Below are 17,405 nucleotides of genomic sequence, written 5' to 3'. Positions count from 1 at the left end.
TTTTTTAACTCAAATCAACCTAAACATGAAAAAAACATCGAGGAGTTGCAAATTCTGCCAACCCAGCACTTTCACTTCTTCAGTTGGAATGTTATTTAGAAGAACCATTTCTGCTTCTCATGGATTAATCACATCATTTTCACTTTGTAAAAAAAAAAAAAAAAACCCTTTTGTTTTTTATTCATTTATTTATTCATTTATTTAGTTAATAAATCCTGTGTGCTCAATTGGTAAAACTGTAAATAACTTCCCTGAAGCCCAAACAGTCACGTTCTGTCTGGTATAGCAGTCTATAGCTGCCTGTGAAGCATGTTTTTCCTTTTTTTTTTTTTCCTTTAACAGTCATCCATTCCCACTATAGATAAACTTGCCTCAATCCAAATTGTTGGAAGATTCAGTTCCTTTAAATGAACTTCTCCTTTCTGTGTCCTCCGTCATCTGGACGAGTGTGGGCCAGAAAACCTGAAGAAGAAAAAAAAGGATGTTTGTTTTTAATCTGATGTGTTTTTTCAGCAGTGTGCTGTCTTCAATCTCGCTCTGCTGCCTCTACCTTTACAACAAACATGGATGAAGCAGTGCCGACGACAGAAGATTACTGGGTGAGAGGATGCTTATGCTTTTACTAAAGTCATTTATTTAAGTCCAACATAAACAACAACAGGAGACAAACAGGATGATTTCATAATGATTTAAAGTGAATAATGTTGTTGTTACAATGATGTATGCATTTTTAAAACAAAACTTTGCCCAAAATACCTTCATTAAACTACACAGTATGAAGTTGTTTTTGCAACTTAACATTGGTTAAACAGAAAAAAATGCAATGACGGATAATATTGGGAGTGTCATGCTTAGTAAATAAAACATTAAAGGAGTAGATACTGCTTAAGTACAATAAACACATTTAACTAATATTCCTAATTTAACTCTTGCAGAGACACACTTGCTGCACATTTGGTGAAATGCAAGAAAGCTGATAAAACCTGCCTGAAACACATGATGACAAAAAAAACATTTTCATCAGTTGACTAAAAACAAGCAGTAAATGCTCACAGAATATTATTATTCCCATTATAAAACCAGCTACACATCATCTCTGTGTGCGGAAGTAGGACAGACTAGACAGAGAACATGCAAACTTGCACTGTGATGTGACTCACAGCAATGGTCCAGCAGGTAAAATAAATTAAGTACATAAAAAATAACTTTGTCAAACAATTAGTACATTTGATATTATTAAAGCAAATATTAAAGCTGCGGGAAACGATTGATTTTTTATCAGATAAATCCATAGTGAAGGCCTCATAGATAAATAAATAAATATTCAATATTGAAACTGCATGGCACCCAATGTTTTGTTTTGATCTCCACTATTGACACTATCTTATTGACATTGTCAGTAAAGTTTTGTGCATTGAATTGTGGGATGTGGAGTCTCGTGCGTAGACAGATGCATAGAAGTGCTTTTACTTCATTCTTACTGTAATGTCTTGTGTTTGCCACAAAAACTCTACAAAGACTGACTACCAAACACATTTCTGGTGTTTTCTAGGACTGATGGTTGCGACAAAATAATGGCGGATGTTTATCTTGGGGTTTACAAACACGGAAAGATCCGAATCTGGCCGAAAATGTATATCTCGAGTCGCAAGGTCATATCACGGAGAATAACAGGAACAAACTAGGACAAACATGGTGCCAAACAAATCACTGTCCACCTAGTTCTGCAAAGAAAGCCAACATTCTCAGTAAGAATGAAGAAAAAAAAAACACTTGTATACATCGGTCCGCAGGACTCCACCTCCCACAATGCAATGCAGGAAATTTTTCTGACAATGTTTACAGCAAAGATTTATTTCAAACTTTTACATCTTTTATTTAAAGGAGCATAGAGCAGGATTGTGAAAAAATAAACGTTAATTTCAAGTATTTTAACGCTAAAGAGTGATGAAGCGTTGAAAACCCAAAAGAACGAGCCCACACGGGGCCCAAATTTCCTACGTAGAAGACAGCTTGGAGACTAAAAGAACACAAGCGCAGTGGGCCAAACTATTGTTTGGTTCCGCGGAGGCATGCGCGAGGGTCTTGCAGTAAACAGAACGACGAGTAAATAAATAATCGTGTCACAGTAAGAGTGCAGATCAGGCCACATTCTTTCGTATGAGTCCGACTCCAACCCAACAATTAAAACCTCATTTTTTTACACATGTTTATCATTCACATATTTACACTATGTGACTGAAGCCAACCACCAGTTCTTTGGGTCCGGTTGTGCTTCGGTCAGGTATCCATCCTCTAGTCACAGTATCACCTGCGGTGCTAAAGAGTTCACTTGGCTGATGACTGCAATTACCTTAATGCTGGGGTATGTAGAATCGTGAGGTGCTCTACTTTCAAATCCAGAACGTGCATTGACTTTTGACAAGCAGCCAATAGTAGTGCTTAAAGAAAAAAATCACTTTATAATGGTTTTGCTACAGTGATATACATCCCTTTAGCCTCATTCAGAGGGCTAAAGTTGAAAAAGTTCTGTTTCCCCACTTCCTTGTTATTCCACATTTTGTAAAATGTCAGCTCCTCCTCCGGAGCAGTTCCATTTTTAGTATCCGTTATATCGCCTCATATTGTCTTTGACTTGATCTGACATGTTTGTGGCCCAACGTGACGCAGCGGTTGGGCAAAACAAATGATTATCACCTCAAACTGACTATTCCTGTGGTTAGGAGAGGAGAGGAGGAGAAGAAAGTGACTTAGCAGCTCCAGTAAGTGTTTGAAGCAGCAGCAGCTGACTGACACTCATGAAGTCTGTGTCTACGGTCACGCCTACTCATGAATATGCATAAACAGGCCCCAAAACAGCCCATTTTCAGAACTGCTCACTTTTCAGAGGCTAAAACTTTTGGAAGTTTGGAAAAATAATTCTCAAATACTATGTTGTTGGGGTTCTTAGAACAAATGGAAATTGGTGAAAAATAACATAATACTGCCCCTTTAAAACAGCTCATGGGATCACCCAGTTGGTAGAAAGATCTCTGATGGGCTGAAATCCAGCGTCATGCTCCTGTATTTCTATAGCTCATTTACAGGGCCAGAAGAAGAAGAGATTCACTCAGAACACTTTGGATTACAAATGCAATACAATATAATAAAATGATTATGGATTTTGGACCAAATACAACAACAAAAAAACTTACATACTCCAGCTTTAACTCCCGTTGTTTTACTATGGAGTCTGATTTCTTGATCCTGCCCTACGTATATGTTCCTTTAAGCTAGTTAACCACTACACCACCGTGCAAGATACTAGTGATAGTTTTTTTTTTTTATTCCTTTGTCAAGCAATATGAAACAAATGTGTGGGGATGGGCAATTAGCTGAGGCTCGGGTGAGGTGAGTCTCTTTGAACTAACTCAGGTATTTTCTGTATTTGGTTTCTCTTCCAGGCCGATATCGATTACGACGATGAGAATAACACTCTGTCTCCTGAGACGAGTGGGAGCATGGCGGCCCCATGCTTACAGGAGGACATCTATGTGTTTGCAGAGAAGTACGCCCCCATTGTTTACAGCCTTGTGTTTGTTCTGGCTGTTGTTGGCAACGTGCTGGTGCTGTGTGTGATCAGGCGCTACAGAAGCTCTCACAGCAGTAGAGGCTGTGCGTTCTCCCTGACAGACACCTTCCTTCTTCACCTGGCCATCTCCGACCTCCTGCTGGCCTTCACCCTGCCTCTGTTCGCTGTACAGTGGGCTCACCACTGGGTGTTTGGTGTCCCCCTCTGCAAAATCTCTGGAGCCCTTTTCTCTGTCAACCGCTACAGTGGCATCCTCTTCCTGGCCTGTATCAGCTTCGACCGATACCTGGCCATTGTTCATGCCGTCACCTCAGGGTGGAAACGCAACACCTGCCACGCCCAAGTGGCTTGTGCCATTATCTGGGTCATTTGCCTGGGATTGAGCGGGGTGGACATCTTCTTCAAAGATGTTAAGGAGCTGCACCTTTTGGACCAAACACGGGGGCCTTACTGCCAGCTGTGGTTCACAGACAGTGCTACACAGTGGCATGTGGGGCTGCAGCTGGTCAGTGTGGTTCTGGGGTTCGGGTTCCCCCTCCTGATCATGCTCTACTGCTACATCCAGATCTTCAGATCTCTGTGCAACGCCAGTCGCCGGCAGAAGCGCAAATCCCTCAGTCTGATCATCTCTTTGGTGTCTGTGTTTGTGTTCTGCTGGGCTCCATTCAACATCTTCCAGCTGGTGGACAGTCTGCACTGGATGGGGGCCCTGACTGGGAGCTGCACCTTTAACAAAGTGATGGACATCGGGACTCTGATCACTGAAAGTGTGGGGCTCTCACACTGTGCCCTCAACCCTCTGCTGTACGGCTTTGTGGGGGTGAAGTTTCGCAGGGAGCTGGTGAAGATGTGCAAAGGGCTGCTGGGACGCAGAGGTTTGCTTGGGATGGAGGAATGGAGGGAAAGGAGGCACAGGAGATTTGCAGGCTCATCCAGCTCCGCTGAGAGTGAGAACACTTTCTACTCTGCCATGATGTGACGACAATCACAGACATTTGGAAAGCATTACCACTTTGATTCAACTTGTTGGAGACACAGGCTCCAAACCGGTGCTTTGCCTTCTCGTTGTTGGTTCGGAGCAGCTTTTAACACATTACAATGTTCACCTTTTACTTATGAGTGCGACAGCATTCAATCATTAAATCAGAGTAAAGCCAAGGGTCAGCGATGACTCACATCTCATCCTTGTTTCTCATACAACCGAAGAACATTCTGTCAAAGTTGATTTTTGTCTCTGTGGGTCTTACGCAATGTCTGCATTTCTCCATATTATTAAAAAGCTTTTCTCAGCAGATATTTTGTAACCAAAGACACACATTTCACATTTTTACCATCAACTGATTTCATCACTTCTGACTGGAAAATTGCGTTAGTGATAATTATTGTACTTACTCAAAGGTTTTTGATGAATGTTTTTATATGTTTTGTCAGCTTTAAGCTCCGGATTTGTATTCTGTGTGCCATTAAGAAGTGTAAAGTTGTTTTTTCTACATTACATAAAGATGATTCTCTGTGTCGTTGTGTCAGTTACATAATTGGTGTTAAAGACTCCTTTTTTTTTGCATTAAAATGCTTCTGCAGGTTTGTTCTATGCAACTTTCTGGAGCTGCCAAATATACACGAGACATTACGGTTTGTGGGAAAAAAAAACCAAAAACACAAGCATTTGTTTAACATTGTTCATCCACCCTTACCTCACTGCATGTAAACCAACTCTGGACATCAGTCAGAGCAGACCAACATCCAACCCATAGATGCAGAGAAACACTGGCGTTAAAAAGAGTAAACTTATTAACAGATATGATAAGATATAGAATCTGTAAAATCTATAAGGAAATGATGTGCAGAGAAGTCCCACTGGTGGAACAAAAACTTGGCTCTGTCATACCAGCTCATAATGAAAGCATCAAAGTTAAAAAGCATAAATTAAAATGCTGGTAAAATATAAAGGGAAAAAAAAAAATCTAAATTACAGTTTCAAAGAGCACCAAAAATAAAAGGATAAAAGCAGTAAAGGAGGGCATATGAATTAAAAGTTAAATAAATGTATTTAGAATGGATAGCATAATAATGGGCTTTTAGTTGATAAGAACAAACTAAGCTTTGTAAATGAATCAATACAAAACAGTTCCGTAAATTGTTTAATGATAAATTGATAATCTTGTCTCATAACTACAGGCCAGTTGCACTTAACTAAGTTAATTCCAAATGAATGCCAGCTCACATTCAGAGCAACATTTCTGACACGTTTGTACACGTTTACAGCTTCAACAGATCCACTTCAGACGCTTCTGGAAAACAAAGTAACTCATTTATCCCTCTGAAACTATGACCCTTATGCCGTGTACAATAATTAGCATGAATAAAATCTAATCTTTTTATATATCAAACCTATTCATTCCTCTGTTATTTTCTTTCTGTCTTATGTTCCAGCAGTGACAGCAGCAAAAAGCATCAATTTGAGTGTACAGGAAATGCTTTTCTTATATGTATGATAATAAACATTTTGTATCTTTGAATCTTTTGCCACCCAAAGCTGTTTTCCTTTGTTCCAGTTCAACTGACGTAATAAAAAATGCAGAAATGAACTTTTACAGAGTGAAAACCTAATGATAGGAAGGTTTTTGATGGTATTCTGTTTCTCTTGGTCTTCTGCTATGCAGCTCTTTGTTAACTGGGAGTATGTTTCAATTAGAAATCAGGAGCTGGTGGACACTGGTTCCCTCTATAAAACAGCGCTTGTGATCAATATAGATGTTAAGAAATGCTTTACAAACTGTTTCTGTAGTAACACATTAATCAGAAACCTGTTTCCGGTGTAAACAAATTAAATTCATGTATATTACATTTGGTTAGTATTTATTCACACCAATGTGTTTGAAGCACAGAAAAAAGAATTCAATTCCATGTTTTTTGGAACAATTTGGTGCGTAATTGTAAAAGGAACAAACATTGAAGCGTTACTGACTGAAATACATCAAGATATGGTGGAAAAAAGCATTGCTTCTATAACCAGTTAATTGCCATATGAACACAAATACATTAGGAATTAAAGAATAAAACTCGTTGGATTAAAACACTTCTGCAGGGTTTTTTTTTTTTGTTTTTGTTTTTTTGTGCAACTTTCTACAACTGCCAAATGTGCATGAGATTTGTGGAAAAACATAGTTTAAGGTTAAATACTGTTTAGTCTCACTTTTCAGAGAGTGGTTGCACAACTTCAGTAAAATCACGTGCTTTTTAGTTCACTGAGCAATTTATTCAGATGTTAACACAGTAACAATTGTAAATGAATCCATCATCCTGTGCTTATAAAGCACGAATTGTACAAGTAATGCCAAACAAAGTTCCAAAAATGATTGGAGATCAACAAATTACATTCTTTATTTGAGGAAGAAAAACTATTAAAGTCACATGGATTCATTAACTTATTTGGAGCAGAAAACTAAATGCTATCAAAATATTATATTTTACAACAATTTGGTGCAACTTTGTAAAAGCAACAAATGTAAATAAACATGTCACTGACTGAAATACAGAATGAGAATAATGTATAAAAGCGCACAAGTATTCAAAGTGTATAAAAGATAAACGGAGCAGCGCCATCTAGCGCAGGTCGGCTGTTTGTGCGGCTCTTTGTCTGCTTTGTGCGTCTAAAAGAGCGGAAATACGAAGATCATCCTTCAAAATAAATTAGGTAATAAACGTTGAACACCTTTGGAATCACGGGGCCTCTGCATTTTGTTCAACATTTTAAAATTCAGTACAATTAAAAATAAAGGTTGTTGTTTGCTTTTTTAATGTACGTTTGTATTTTTTTTACTGACGCCGCTGAATTGGTTGAAACTTTTATCTTGAAATATCATCGATCGACGAAGGTTGTGTATTGTTGTTGGCAGAATTATGGGAAGCTGTAGCGTTTCTGATGGTTTTTAGTGATTGGCCAAAGCAAAGTTAACTAAAGGCAATGCTTTAAGAGGAAAGAATAAATGAGGAATAATATGAATAATCCAGAATGAATGGAGCGACCCGTCCGGATCACTGACGTCATTCTATCAGCTTCTCTTTGTTTTTGGCGGTTTTTATTGATCCGCAACATCCGCAAACACGTGAGTATTGGTGATCACAGATGAAGTTTGTGCGATTAACGCTGGAGTTTGACAGACACTGGACAGCTGGAGTGTGTGTGTGTGTGTGCGTGTGTGTGTGTGTGTGCGCGTGTGCGTGTGTGTGTGTAAAAGGAGTTTTATTATTGGACTGAAATAAGAGCACAACAGCGTAAATCAGATGTGCCTGTTTTTCACTTATTTTGGAATGTTTTGTTCAATGTCATAATAATGTTTGTCTGTACGGTTTAACATGTGTCAAACTCATGGCCTGGGGGCCAAATCCGGCCCTTTGGAGCATCCAATTGGGCCCGCAAGCGAAAGTAAAAATGACAACATGGATCATCGTGTAAATTAAACACAATATTTGCAGGGGCTAACAGTTTTCCCGGTGCTTATATCGCATGATTGCAGCCATTTTTTATGTTAAACTGCTGAAAAAATTCTTACAAAATCCTTCAATTTTCCTCAAATTGACATATTTCCCTTAAATAGAAATTGGTCACAAAATCTAGGAAATTTAGAGCAGAGATCCTATTGGGACTGATATCTGTCACTTATTGCTTAGATAAGGTCGGTTTATTACATGTTTTGCATTTATGTATATGTAGAAGTACAAACTAGGGCACAATAATGTTGAAATTAGTAATGTTTCTGCAAAAAAATTTGTGGCCCACTTAAGATCAAACTGCTCCATATTTGGCCCCTGAACTAAAATGAGTTTGACACCCCTGGTTTATGTGGACCCCGAGTCTGAAATAAATCTAGCGTTCACACCAAAGAGTGGTTCCAAGCCACTGGGTTCATTGGGACCTTCAAAGCAGCAGAAATGTGACTTAAGTCGTTTTTTTGGTATTTGTACTTTACAGAGTATTTTTTTTTTTTGGGTGACTTCACTTTTACTACTTACTTTTTTAAAACAAACATCTGTAGTTTCTACACATTACATTTTAAAAAGGAAGCGTCTCCTAGTACGTAATACACATGTACAGTATGTACAGTATATATCCATAGGCAGTCTATCGGTACGAAAGATGACATTTCCGGTCTAAGGTGCCTGGCTCGAGGATTCTTTCTTCTGCTGCCGTGGGTTCGAATCTGACTTTTGACATATATATTTTTTCTTTTTAACATATTTAACACTGAAATTTCAACCTTTAAAAATACAGATAAGAAAAAAATAAACGTTTTAGGTTATTTCCTGGGTTAGGGCTAAAATAAAAGGGTTAGCAGTGTAGCAAAAAACATGAGCTAAAATAAAACTGACAGAACTTTAGGTCACGTGGTGCACCAATCACGTGACCTAAACTGGTCAATGAGGGGCGCTGCGTACGGATAGATTGCCGGTCTATTGACACGTATTACGTACTGATAGCCACTGCCTTTCAAAAATGAGCTCGTTACTTTTAAGACTTTCAAAGATGACGTCAAACCAACAATCGCAAAGCTGGAGGAGCAGCTCATGTATTGCATGTATTGTAGTAGTTTTCTACAAGTTCTTAAAAATGTTAAACTCAAAGCTGCTCTGGGTTTGTTTGAGCATTTGCACCTTTTTTTTCTTGACACATTTTATTTACAAATGTGATCTATAATCAGTGCTAAATTCTCCAGGTGTAACAGATTTAACTTGTTTCCATGTATCAGTATTCTACAAGTTCTTAAAATAAATAAAAGATATGGAATTTTCTGGCTTTAAAAAGCCTGTCTTAATATTGAAGGGACAATTGTTTTACTTTTTTTTTTTTACTTAAGTACATTTAGTTGGCTACAATCTGGCATATTTACATTTTTTTGAATGTTCATTAATATGTACTGTCCCTACTTAAATAAAGAAATAAATAAAAAATAAAATAAAAGTAGCATGTAGTTTTTTTTACTTCATGCAAATAAGGGAGCAACTTCCATACTTTTACTTTTATCAGTCAATTTTTATTCAAGTATCTATACTTTATTTGAGTACTGAAGACAAGTACCTTTGCCAGTACTTGTATTTCATCTCTGTTATTTTATTTGTGCCTCGAAACAATCGTGTCTCAGAGGTTTACAGACAATTCCTTTGACTTCATGCATGGTGTTTGCACTCTGACATGCACTGGAAACTGTGGGGCCTTATATAGACATACATTGCCAAATCATGTCCAATCAACTGAATTTAGATCATCATCCTCAGGGATGATCAATGGAAACAGGAAGCAGCTGAGCTCAATTTTGAGCTTCATAGCGAAGACGGAAATGTGATTTCTTCATTGTCTGTTTTTTATAAAATGGTCATTATGGGGTATTTAGGCTGTAACATAAGAAAATGTGGAAAAAGTGAAGCGCTGTGAATACGGATGCATTGATCATTTTCATCCATCCATCCATCCATCCAGTTTCTGACACGTATCCATTATCGGATTGCGGGGGCAGCATCCTAAGCAGGGAGGCCCAGATATCCCTCCCCCCATGGGATTTTGAGGTGTTTCCAGGCCAGCTGAGAGACATACTGTAGTATCTTTTTTGAGACATTACAGATTTTTGTAAAATAAAGGCGATACTTCTAAATGTAAACAAAGTATAATTGCGTTTCGAACATGTTTCCATTGAAGGCTGTTTTGGGCAGGAGCCTCGTAACTCCCGTGAAATCTCATTCAGCGAGAGTTTGCTGTAAGAAGATGGATGCTCCAAACAACCTTATAACACTCTGCATTCCTTTGTTGTTTCACGTCTAATGTGGCAGTAATCATTTTTAAGTAAAACGCTACGAAATGTCCTGGTGTCCTCTTCTGCGTACAGTCGGAGAGAAGTGGTCATGTGACCAGATTTGTCACGTTCTGTGACGTGTATTTGTGGAAAAAGTGTTTCCATAACGCTTTTGCGACACATTTCAATATCGAAACGTCTGAAATTCCTCCTCATGAAAGCGTAAAAACTCTTTAGCGATATTTGAGTGTTGTTCTTCAAAGTGCAGGTGTTTCCATTACCAGTTTTTAAACACAACTATTGTCTCACTCATGAACAAGACCCTAAGGTCCTTGAACTCCACCACTTGGAGCAGGATCTCATCCCCAACCCAGAGAATGCACTCCACCTTTTTCCAGTTAAGGAGCACAGACTCAGATCTGGAGGTGTTTGGTTAATTCCTCAGATTTCTTCTTCTACTAAATCTCTGTGTTTGTTGACAATTATGTCAGATTTTGGCTCCCATTGCGCATTTTAGGGTTTTAGTGACACTCTACAGCTGTACACAGACACAGACACAGTTTCATTAGGTTTGTGTTTCCCAGTGTTTGCACTATTTCAACATGTTCTCAGATGTTATGAGGTCTTTGTGAGCTTGGATTTCCTCCATTGGTACGTTGCACAAAAAGTGTTGATGCAGTGACTTTTGTCTTGTCTTATTTTCCATCTGTCCACTTGCTGAGAAAGTGCTTTATATTTGCACCTGATTCTCAAATCACACAGATTATTTGGGGTCAAACGGTCACAGTCCACGTGCACAGTGTACTGGTGTTGACCTAGTGCGTGTGTGTGTGTGTGCGTGTGTGTGACGAAGGGAGACCGTGTTTCCGTTGAAACCCCCTCAGCTGTTGCGCCACTGAATGACATCAGACCATGTGAGTGTGAGCATTTTTTTAAAAGCCCCATTGGAGTTTCCACCGTTAGATCTCATCAGTGTGCAATGAAAGAGAAAGCAGAACTACAAACACATTCCCAGTGTGTGAGGGATTGAGCTCCCACACAACGTGTCTTCATGTTCCACCATTCTGTGTCTGCTCAGAGCATGGACGTGGACCTGGATGGATTGTTTGGTCAGAACTCCACCTACGACTACGACAGTGACTACGTGTACGATGAGGGGTTCGATCAAAGCAGCAAGAAGTCGGTGTGGATCCCCGTTCTGTACTCGCTGGTGTTCCCCGTAGGCCTGCTGGGGAACCTTCTGCTACTGGTCGTGCTCGCTCAGAGGAGACGCGCATGGAGAACATCCGACACCTTCATCCTCCACCTGAGCATATCAGACATCCTGCTGCTGGTGACGCTGCCCTTTAGAGCCGCAGAGGCTGCTGGATGGTGCACTACAGCCCTCTGCAAAATCTGTGGAGCCATTTTTAATGTAAGTACTGAACACTGAGTGGAGCAGATGGAGACTGAAAGTGAAATCTAGAGAGTCTTGGAGCAAAGCCATGAGTTTTAAGTTTCTGGGTGACTCTTGATAGAACACTGACAGCGTTTTCCACAAAAAAATTCCATCAGACTTTCTGGGAAAAGGCGAGAGGAGAGGAGGGCCTTAAGATGTTGAGTTTTACTTTTCATCTCTTCAGACACGTGTCAAACTCAAGGCCTGGGGGCCAAATGGGGGTATGGCCCTACAGGGGGTACTTGAGACAGACAGAGAGAGAGGAAAATTAACAAATTAGGGGTTTTTAATGTTTAATTTTAGGTAAAAATCATAAAATTACTATCAACTCACAAAACGACTACAAAAACACAAAATAAAAGGAAAATTTACTCAATACTAAAAAGAAGAGAAACAACAACAAAATACACAAAATGACACCAAGACAAAAAATACTTGGTATTACTAGCAACACAAACAACAACAACAACAAAGGCACACGAAATGGGAGAAAAATACACAAGATCACTAGAAAATACACACAAATAACAAAGAAACACAAACGACAACAAAAACACACAAGAGAAAAATGTACAGGAAAAACAAAAAGAACAGACAAACGACAACAAAATGACACCAAAAAATACAAAGGTCAGTCTTGGTCCCACATCAGGCAGAAGATGACCAGACATGATAAAAACTATAGAATAAATCTGTTCAGAAGGCACTAAATACTGTTTCATTTCACTTATTTACAAAGAGATTCAGACCTCCACCAAGCGCAGAGCGGTAAGGTTATGTTTTTGTCTCCGTTTATCCGTCTGTCAGTAAGTCAGTAAACTTTGTTTATAGAGCACTTGTCTGTCAGTTAGCAAGATAACTTCAAAAGGTGTGAACGCGTTTGAATGAAATTTTCAGGAAAGTTGATAACTGGGACAAGGAACAGGTGTTTACATTTTGGTGATGTTCTGGCTACCAAAACAAAATATATAGATCTGTATATATCCCATTCATTTTGTCACTGATGACATTATCAACAGCGTTCCCAGAAGCTACGCTGATGATGTCATCAGTGTTCCAATTAGAAAAAGAAGAACAAAAATATAACTGGTCCTTACAATATTTTAATAACTATTTGACAATTACAAATATAATTGTTATTTCAAATGCTAAATGTATGTTTTGATTATCAATGAATCTAATAGTGTATTTAAAATCAATGTAGGACTACAACATAGGCTGCAAAGTTGTAGTTATATTAAAAAAAAATACACAAATATAATGAAATTCCACAATATTAGCAGGGCTCACATTATATCACAGCATGGCAGTCATTTATCATCTGAAATTGTTTAAGTAACTCTCAATTCTTACAAAATCTTGGGCCACATAAAGTATAGAAGGCATCAACAATATCTAAGCCAGCGATTCTCAACTGGTGGGTCAGGACCCAAAAGTGGGTCGCGGACACCTGGTCAAAAAACCAAAACTTAATGTGTCTCATGTTGGACTTTTGACAGGCAAGCTGTGAAATGCATGTTGCACAGGAAAACATAGATTTACAGTTAAAAAAAGATTCCATATGTGAATGTGTTTTTTCAACAGCTATTTTTGAAAAACTAAATTTGGTTGGTTGAATTTGAAAAAAAAAAAAGTGGGGTCGCTATTTAAGGACCGTGAAACTGATCTAAGTGACAGATACTTAGATGTCCTTTGATTTTTGAGATCAAGTTTTATTTAATTTGGGGAGATTTTATGGAATAATTTGAGAAAAATTCCAGGATTTTGGAAAAAATGTCTAGTTGTGTCAACAACATTTCACTGAATTATTTGGTAATTTACACAATAATTTACATTTTCTCTGTTATTTTCACTTTCTCCTGCAGGCCAAATCGGAAGATCTGACGGGCCAGATTTGGCCCCCGGGCCTTGAGTTTGATACATGTGAATTAGAGGGAATACATTTCAGTGAAAAATGGGATTACTTAAAAATAATTTAAGTAACGGGCAGCATTTCTAACCAACGTTATACTTTTTATCCCCAGATGAATTTCTTGTGCGGGATGTTTCTTCTGGTGTGCATCGGGCTGGACCACTTCCTGTCCATGGTGCACAGCATCCAGCTGTTCCCGCCCAGCAAACGTCTACGTGTCCACCTCAGCTGTCTGTGTGTGTGGCTCCTCTCACTCCTCCTCGTCATCCCAGACTGGATTTACCTGGTTTCTGAGGAAGATCACGTTCACCAGAAAACCCGGTGTGCGTACAGCTCAGTGGGAACGCTCCGCCTGTTCCACCACGTGGTGGGTTTTGTGCTTCCTGCAGTGCTGCTGATGATGTGCTGCTCCTCAGTGCTGCTCAAACTGCGGTGCAACCTGAAAAGCCTCCAGGAGCAAAAATCTACTTTGCTCATATTTCCTCTGGTGGGTCTTTTCTTTCTCTGCTGGATGCCGTATAACATCACCCTCATCGCGGACACCGTGACTCACAACCCTAAGCAAACTGTTCCAAATAAATCCTTGAAAGCAGCTCTCACAGTCACTGCTGTGATTGGCTGCATCCATGCCGGCCTCAGGCCTCTGCTCTACCTCGGCCTGTGCGACAACTTCAGGAAAAGGGCTCTCGCGACACTGAAATGTACGACAACTGAATCCAAAGGCTCACTGTGGGAGATGGGTATGGGTGAGGAAGTGCTGGATCAGCAGAATCCAACAGCAGAGGAGTTGAAACCAATGACCAACTTGGAGCATCAGACAGTGTCGGCTCAATGCTGATGAATAATGACTCAGAGGACGTCTAAACAACACTGTGATCTCATGTCATGGGTTCACGAGCGCGGAGGTGTTTGTTACGTGGAGAGAGAAGTATTTTAGGAACATGACTCTCTTACATTCCACTTAAATGTGACGCATTTGGAGGCACGTCATCAAGCCTGGTACCAATATTGACTTGCACATTATGAATTTTACACACTAGAATTACTCACAGATAAAGTAAAGTTATTTCATTGATTACTTCAACTTTACGATAATATGAAATAATAAAAGCAAGATATTCTTCCTGTAGATCAGGGATGTCAAACTCGTTTTAGCTCAGGGGTCAAATACGGAGCAGTTTGATCTCAAGTGGGCCACAGATTTTATGCAGGAATTTTTACATTTTTTTTCACTTGTTACTCGTTAAATTACTCGTTGAAAACGAGTAACTTCAACATTATTGTGCCCTAGTTTGCACTTTCATTTTCATTAGTCTTTATTTACATTAATGAGATTAATAATAGCGGTTTCCTGGCAGCAGTACATAAAAGTTTCAGTGTCAAAATAATACTAAAATGTTCTGAAAACAAGACAAGTACATGAAAAACAATAAAAGGTCACAAAGTAGGATTTTATGAAAGATAAAACTATAAAAGCTACCAAAAAGTAAAAAATAAATTAGTTAAAACAAGAACAAGGTAAAGTTTTTGTTTCCACTACACATACATAATATACTAAATAATATTCAAGCAAAAAGTGATAGATAATATCAGTCCCAACAGGGTCTTTACTTTAAATTTCCTAGTCTTTTTGACCAAATTCGATTTAATAAGGGAAATATGTATTAATTTGAGGATAATTGAAGGATTTTGCGAGAATTTAGAGTTTTTTCAGCAGTTTAACTTTAAAAATGACTGCAATCGTGCGATATAAGCACCGGGAAAACTGAGTCCCTGTAATCATTGTTGAGTTTTATTTACACAATGATTCATGTTTTCTCTGTCATTTTTACTTTCTCCAAAGATGCTCCAAAGGGCCGGATTTAGCCCCCGGGCCATGAGTTTGACACAAGCTGTAGATCCTTTTATTTTTTTATTAGATGTTTTGTGTTTTTTTATATGAGAGTGAACCTTTAAGCAGCAGAATATGGTTTAGTCAAAACATCATTGTTATTGTAAGGGTGTAAACTTGTTTTACGGTGCGATTGTGCTCCGGAATCAAAAGGTTCGACGCATCCGTGTTGAGTTTTATTGCTGATAACATGCAATAAAGCATCTCCTCTTTCTGCGTGATCCCGACTGTGTCAGAGAGGGAGTTCCATTGTTGGTACAGGAGTGTCGGACACCAACATGCGGTGAAGTCATGGGTCATGTGAGGGTAAGTGAATCTGAGGAGGGAGGAAGAGGAGAAATAAAGCTGTAGCTGTTTCATTTCCCTCGTATAAAGGCCGTTCTGTTACAGGGAGACGTCAACCACAGCTGCTGCTTTAGTAACAGTTGGTGACGGATGAAGGAAAGTTGGAGTTGAAAAAAGTGTCAATTTATTTTAGCTCTGCAGGTTAATCCCTGGCAGGAAAATGTCCATTATGTGATGATAATGTTTAAATGTTATTTCAAAGAAAGTGTTATTTATCAGTTTGTTGCGCAACACGGTGGTTTCCTACTTAAAGTGGGAAACAGTTTTTCAGATTTTCTTAATGTTTTTTTTTCCACTTTGTTTCAAAGTCTTGTGCCTCTTGTTGAGTGAAGTCATCTGATTTCCTATATATTAAGGTTTTACTGATGCCTTTGAAGTCAAGGAAACATCAAAGCGATCAGAAGACGCCTCTGACAAAGATTGGAGATCAAAGTGGATTTCCTAAGGAACAGTTGTCTGATGAAATGAAACCTAAACACATTATTAAAAAAAAGAATCACATCTACTGTATATCTATATCCATCACATTAATAGCTTATATGTGAACTCATAGAGCTATCATATCCTTCCTTTGAAATGTGTTTTTCTACTCGAGTTGATAAACATCTGTTTATATTCACACGTTTTTGCACCCAAACGTTTTGAAACTAAAAACACATCATTGTGAGGAAGGATATGGTTAAAGTAAAGTGTGTGTGTGTCTGATTGTGAAATATTGTGCGCCGCCTTGCCGTCTCCACTTCTGACTGAAATGTTTATCCTGTGGACAGACCGGTTGTTAGAGCCAACAGTAGTAGGGTGGTTGATCCCTGCACTGCAATGATCCGTGTTGATCACGTGAAAAACAGCCGCAATGATAAAGCATTATTTTTTAAGAACTGAAAGCATATAAGTGCATTTTAATCTCAAATATTTACTCATCAAAGCACAGAAATCACACGAACAGTCAGTCTGACATGAGCTGCATGTGTGTCCTGTATGATTTTAAAATAAATGTTGAGTGTTAACAGTGTTGTTTTTTTTTTTAAATAGTGAGGTTTTGGTTTTTTGTTTGTTGCAAAAGAAATGAAACAAACAGCAGCCCAGGCTCCACAGAACTCAGTCAGTGTGGCTGCTACAAGCAAAGCACATGTAAACAAGGAAGCTCTGATCTCTGCACAGTACAACCTCAGTGACTGTGCAGTGAACACATTCACTTTCTGCTTCACCAGATCTATATTATCTACAGTTTGGTGTCTTTACTCAACTGTTAATTTAGTTAATTCTGAGTTTAAACGCATTTTCGTCTGCTTCAACATTCCACATTGCAGTTTTGCTGCTGTGGTTGGGTGTGGTCGAGCTGAGCATTACGAGGTGTGTGAATGACTCACAGATCAGCAACAGGAACAGGAAATAATAAGTTCGATTCATTTTAGATGTGTCTCCACAAAGATCTCACTAGATGTCTGTCTGTGCATATT

At 38.8% G+C, this 17,405-nt stretch overlaps 2 protein-coding genes across 2 annotated transcripts; both read left to right on the top strand.

Annotated features, from left to right (window-relative positions):
• The first annotated feature begins 442 nt into the window (after positions 1-442).
• On the top strand, positions 443-6,005 carry cxcr3.2 (chemokine (C-X-C motif) receptor 3, tandem duplicate 2). Its single transcript, XM_028470857.1, has 2 exons — positions 443-599; positions 3,444-6,005. The coding sequence occupies exons 1-2, from the start codon at positions 564-566 to the stop codon at positions 4,548-4,550; spliced, it is 1,143 nt and encodes a 380-aa protein (XP_028326658.1). The 5' UTR covers positions 443-563; the 3' UTR covers positions 4,551-6,005.
• A 1,435-nt stretch (positions 6,006-7,440) lies between these two features.
• On the top strand, positions 7,441-16,952 carry LOC114478611 (C-X-C chemokine receptor type 3-like). Its single transcript, XM_028471786.1, has 3 exons — positions 7,441-7,680; positions 11,438-11,773; positions 13,822-16,952. Exons 1-3 carry the CDS (start codon positions 7,591-7,593, stop codon positions 14,545-14,547), a joined length of 1,152 nt encoding a protein of 383 aa, XP_028327587.1. The 5' UTR covers positions 7,441-7,590; the 3' UTR covers positions 14,548-16,952.
• The last annotated feature ends 453 nt before the right edge of the window (positions 16,953-17,405 follow it).

The sequence above is a fragment of the Gouania willdenowi genome, chromosome 16, assembly GCF_900634775.1.
Source record: "Gouania willdenowi chromosome 16, fGouWil2.1, whole genome shotgun sequence".
Classification (NCBI taxonomy): Eukaryota; Metazoa; Chordata; class Actinopteri; order Blenniiformes; family Gobiesocidae; genus Gouania; species Gouania willdenowi.
This window is presented reverse-complemented; position numbering and strand designations above follow the sequence as displayed.

Excerpts from the sequence above, each read along its gene's own strand:
- cxcr3.2 (XM_028470857.1), top strand. The coding sequence starts at position 564 with ATGGATGAAGCAGTGCCGACGACAGAAGATTACTGG. Across the intron at positions 600-3,443 it reads CGACGACAGAAGATTACTGG|GCCGATATCGATTACGACGA; the intron begins GTGAGAGGATGC and ends TTTCTCTTCCAG.
- LOC114478611 (XM_028471786.1), top strand. The coding sequence starts at position 7,591 with ATGGAGCGACCCGTCCGGATCACTGACGTCATTCTATCAGCTTCTCTT. Across the intron at positions 7,681-11,437 it reads TCCGCAACATCCGCAAACAC|AGCATGGACGTGGACCTGGA; the intron begins GTGAGTATTGGT and ends GTGTCTGCTCAG. Across the intron at positions 11,774-13,821 it reads TCTGTGGAGCCATTTTTAAT|ATGAATTTCTTGTGCGGGAT; the intron begins GTAAGTACTGAA and ends TTTTATCCCCAG.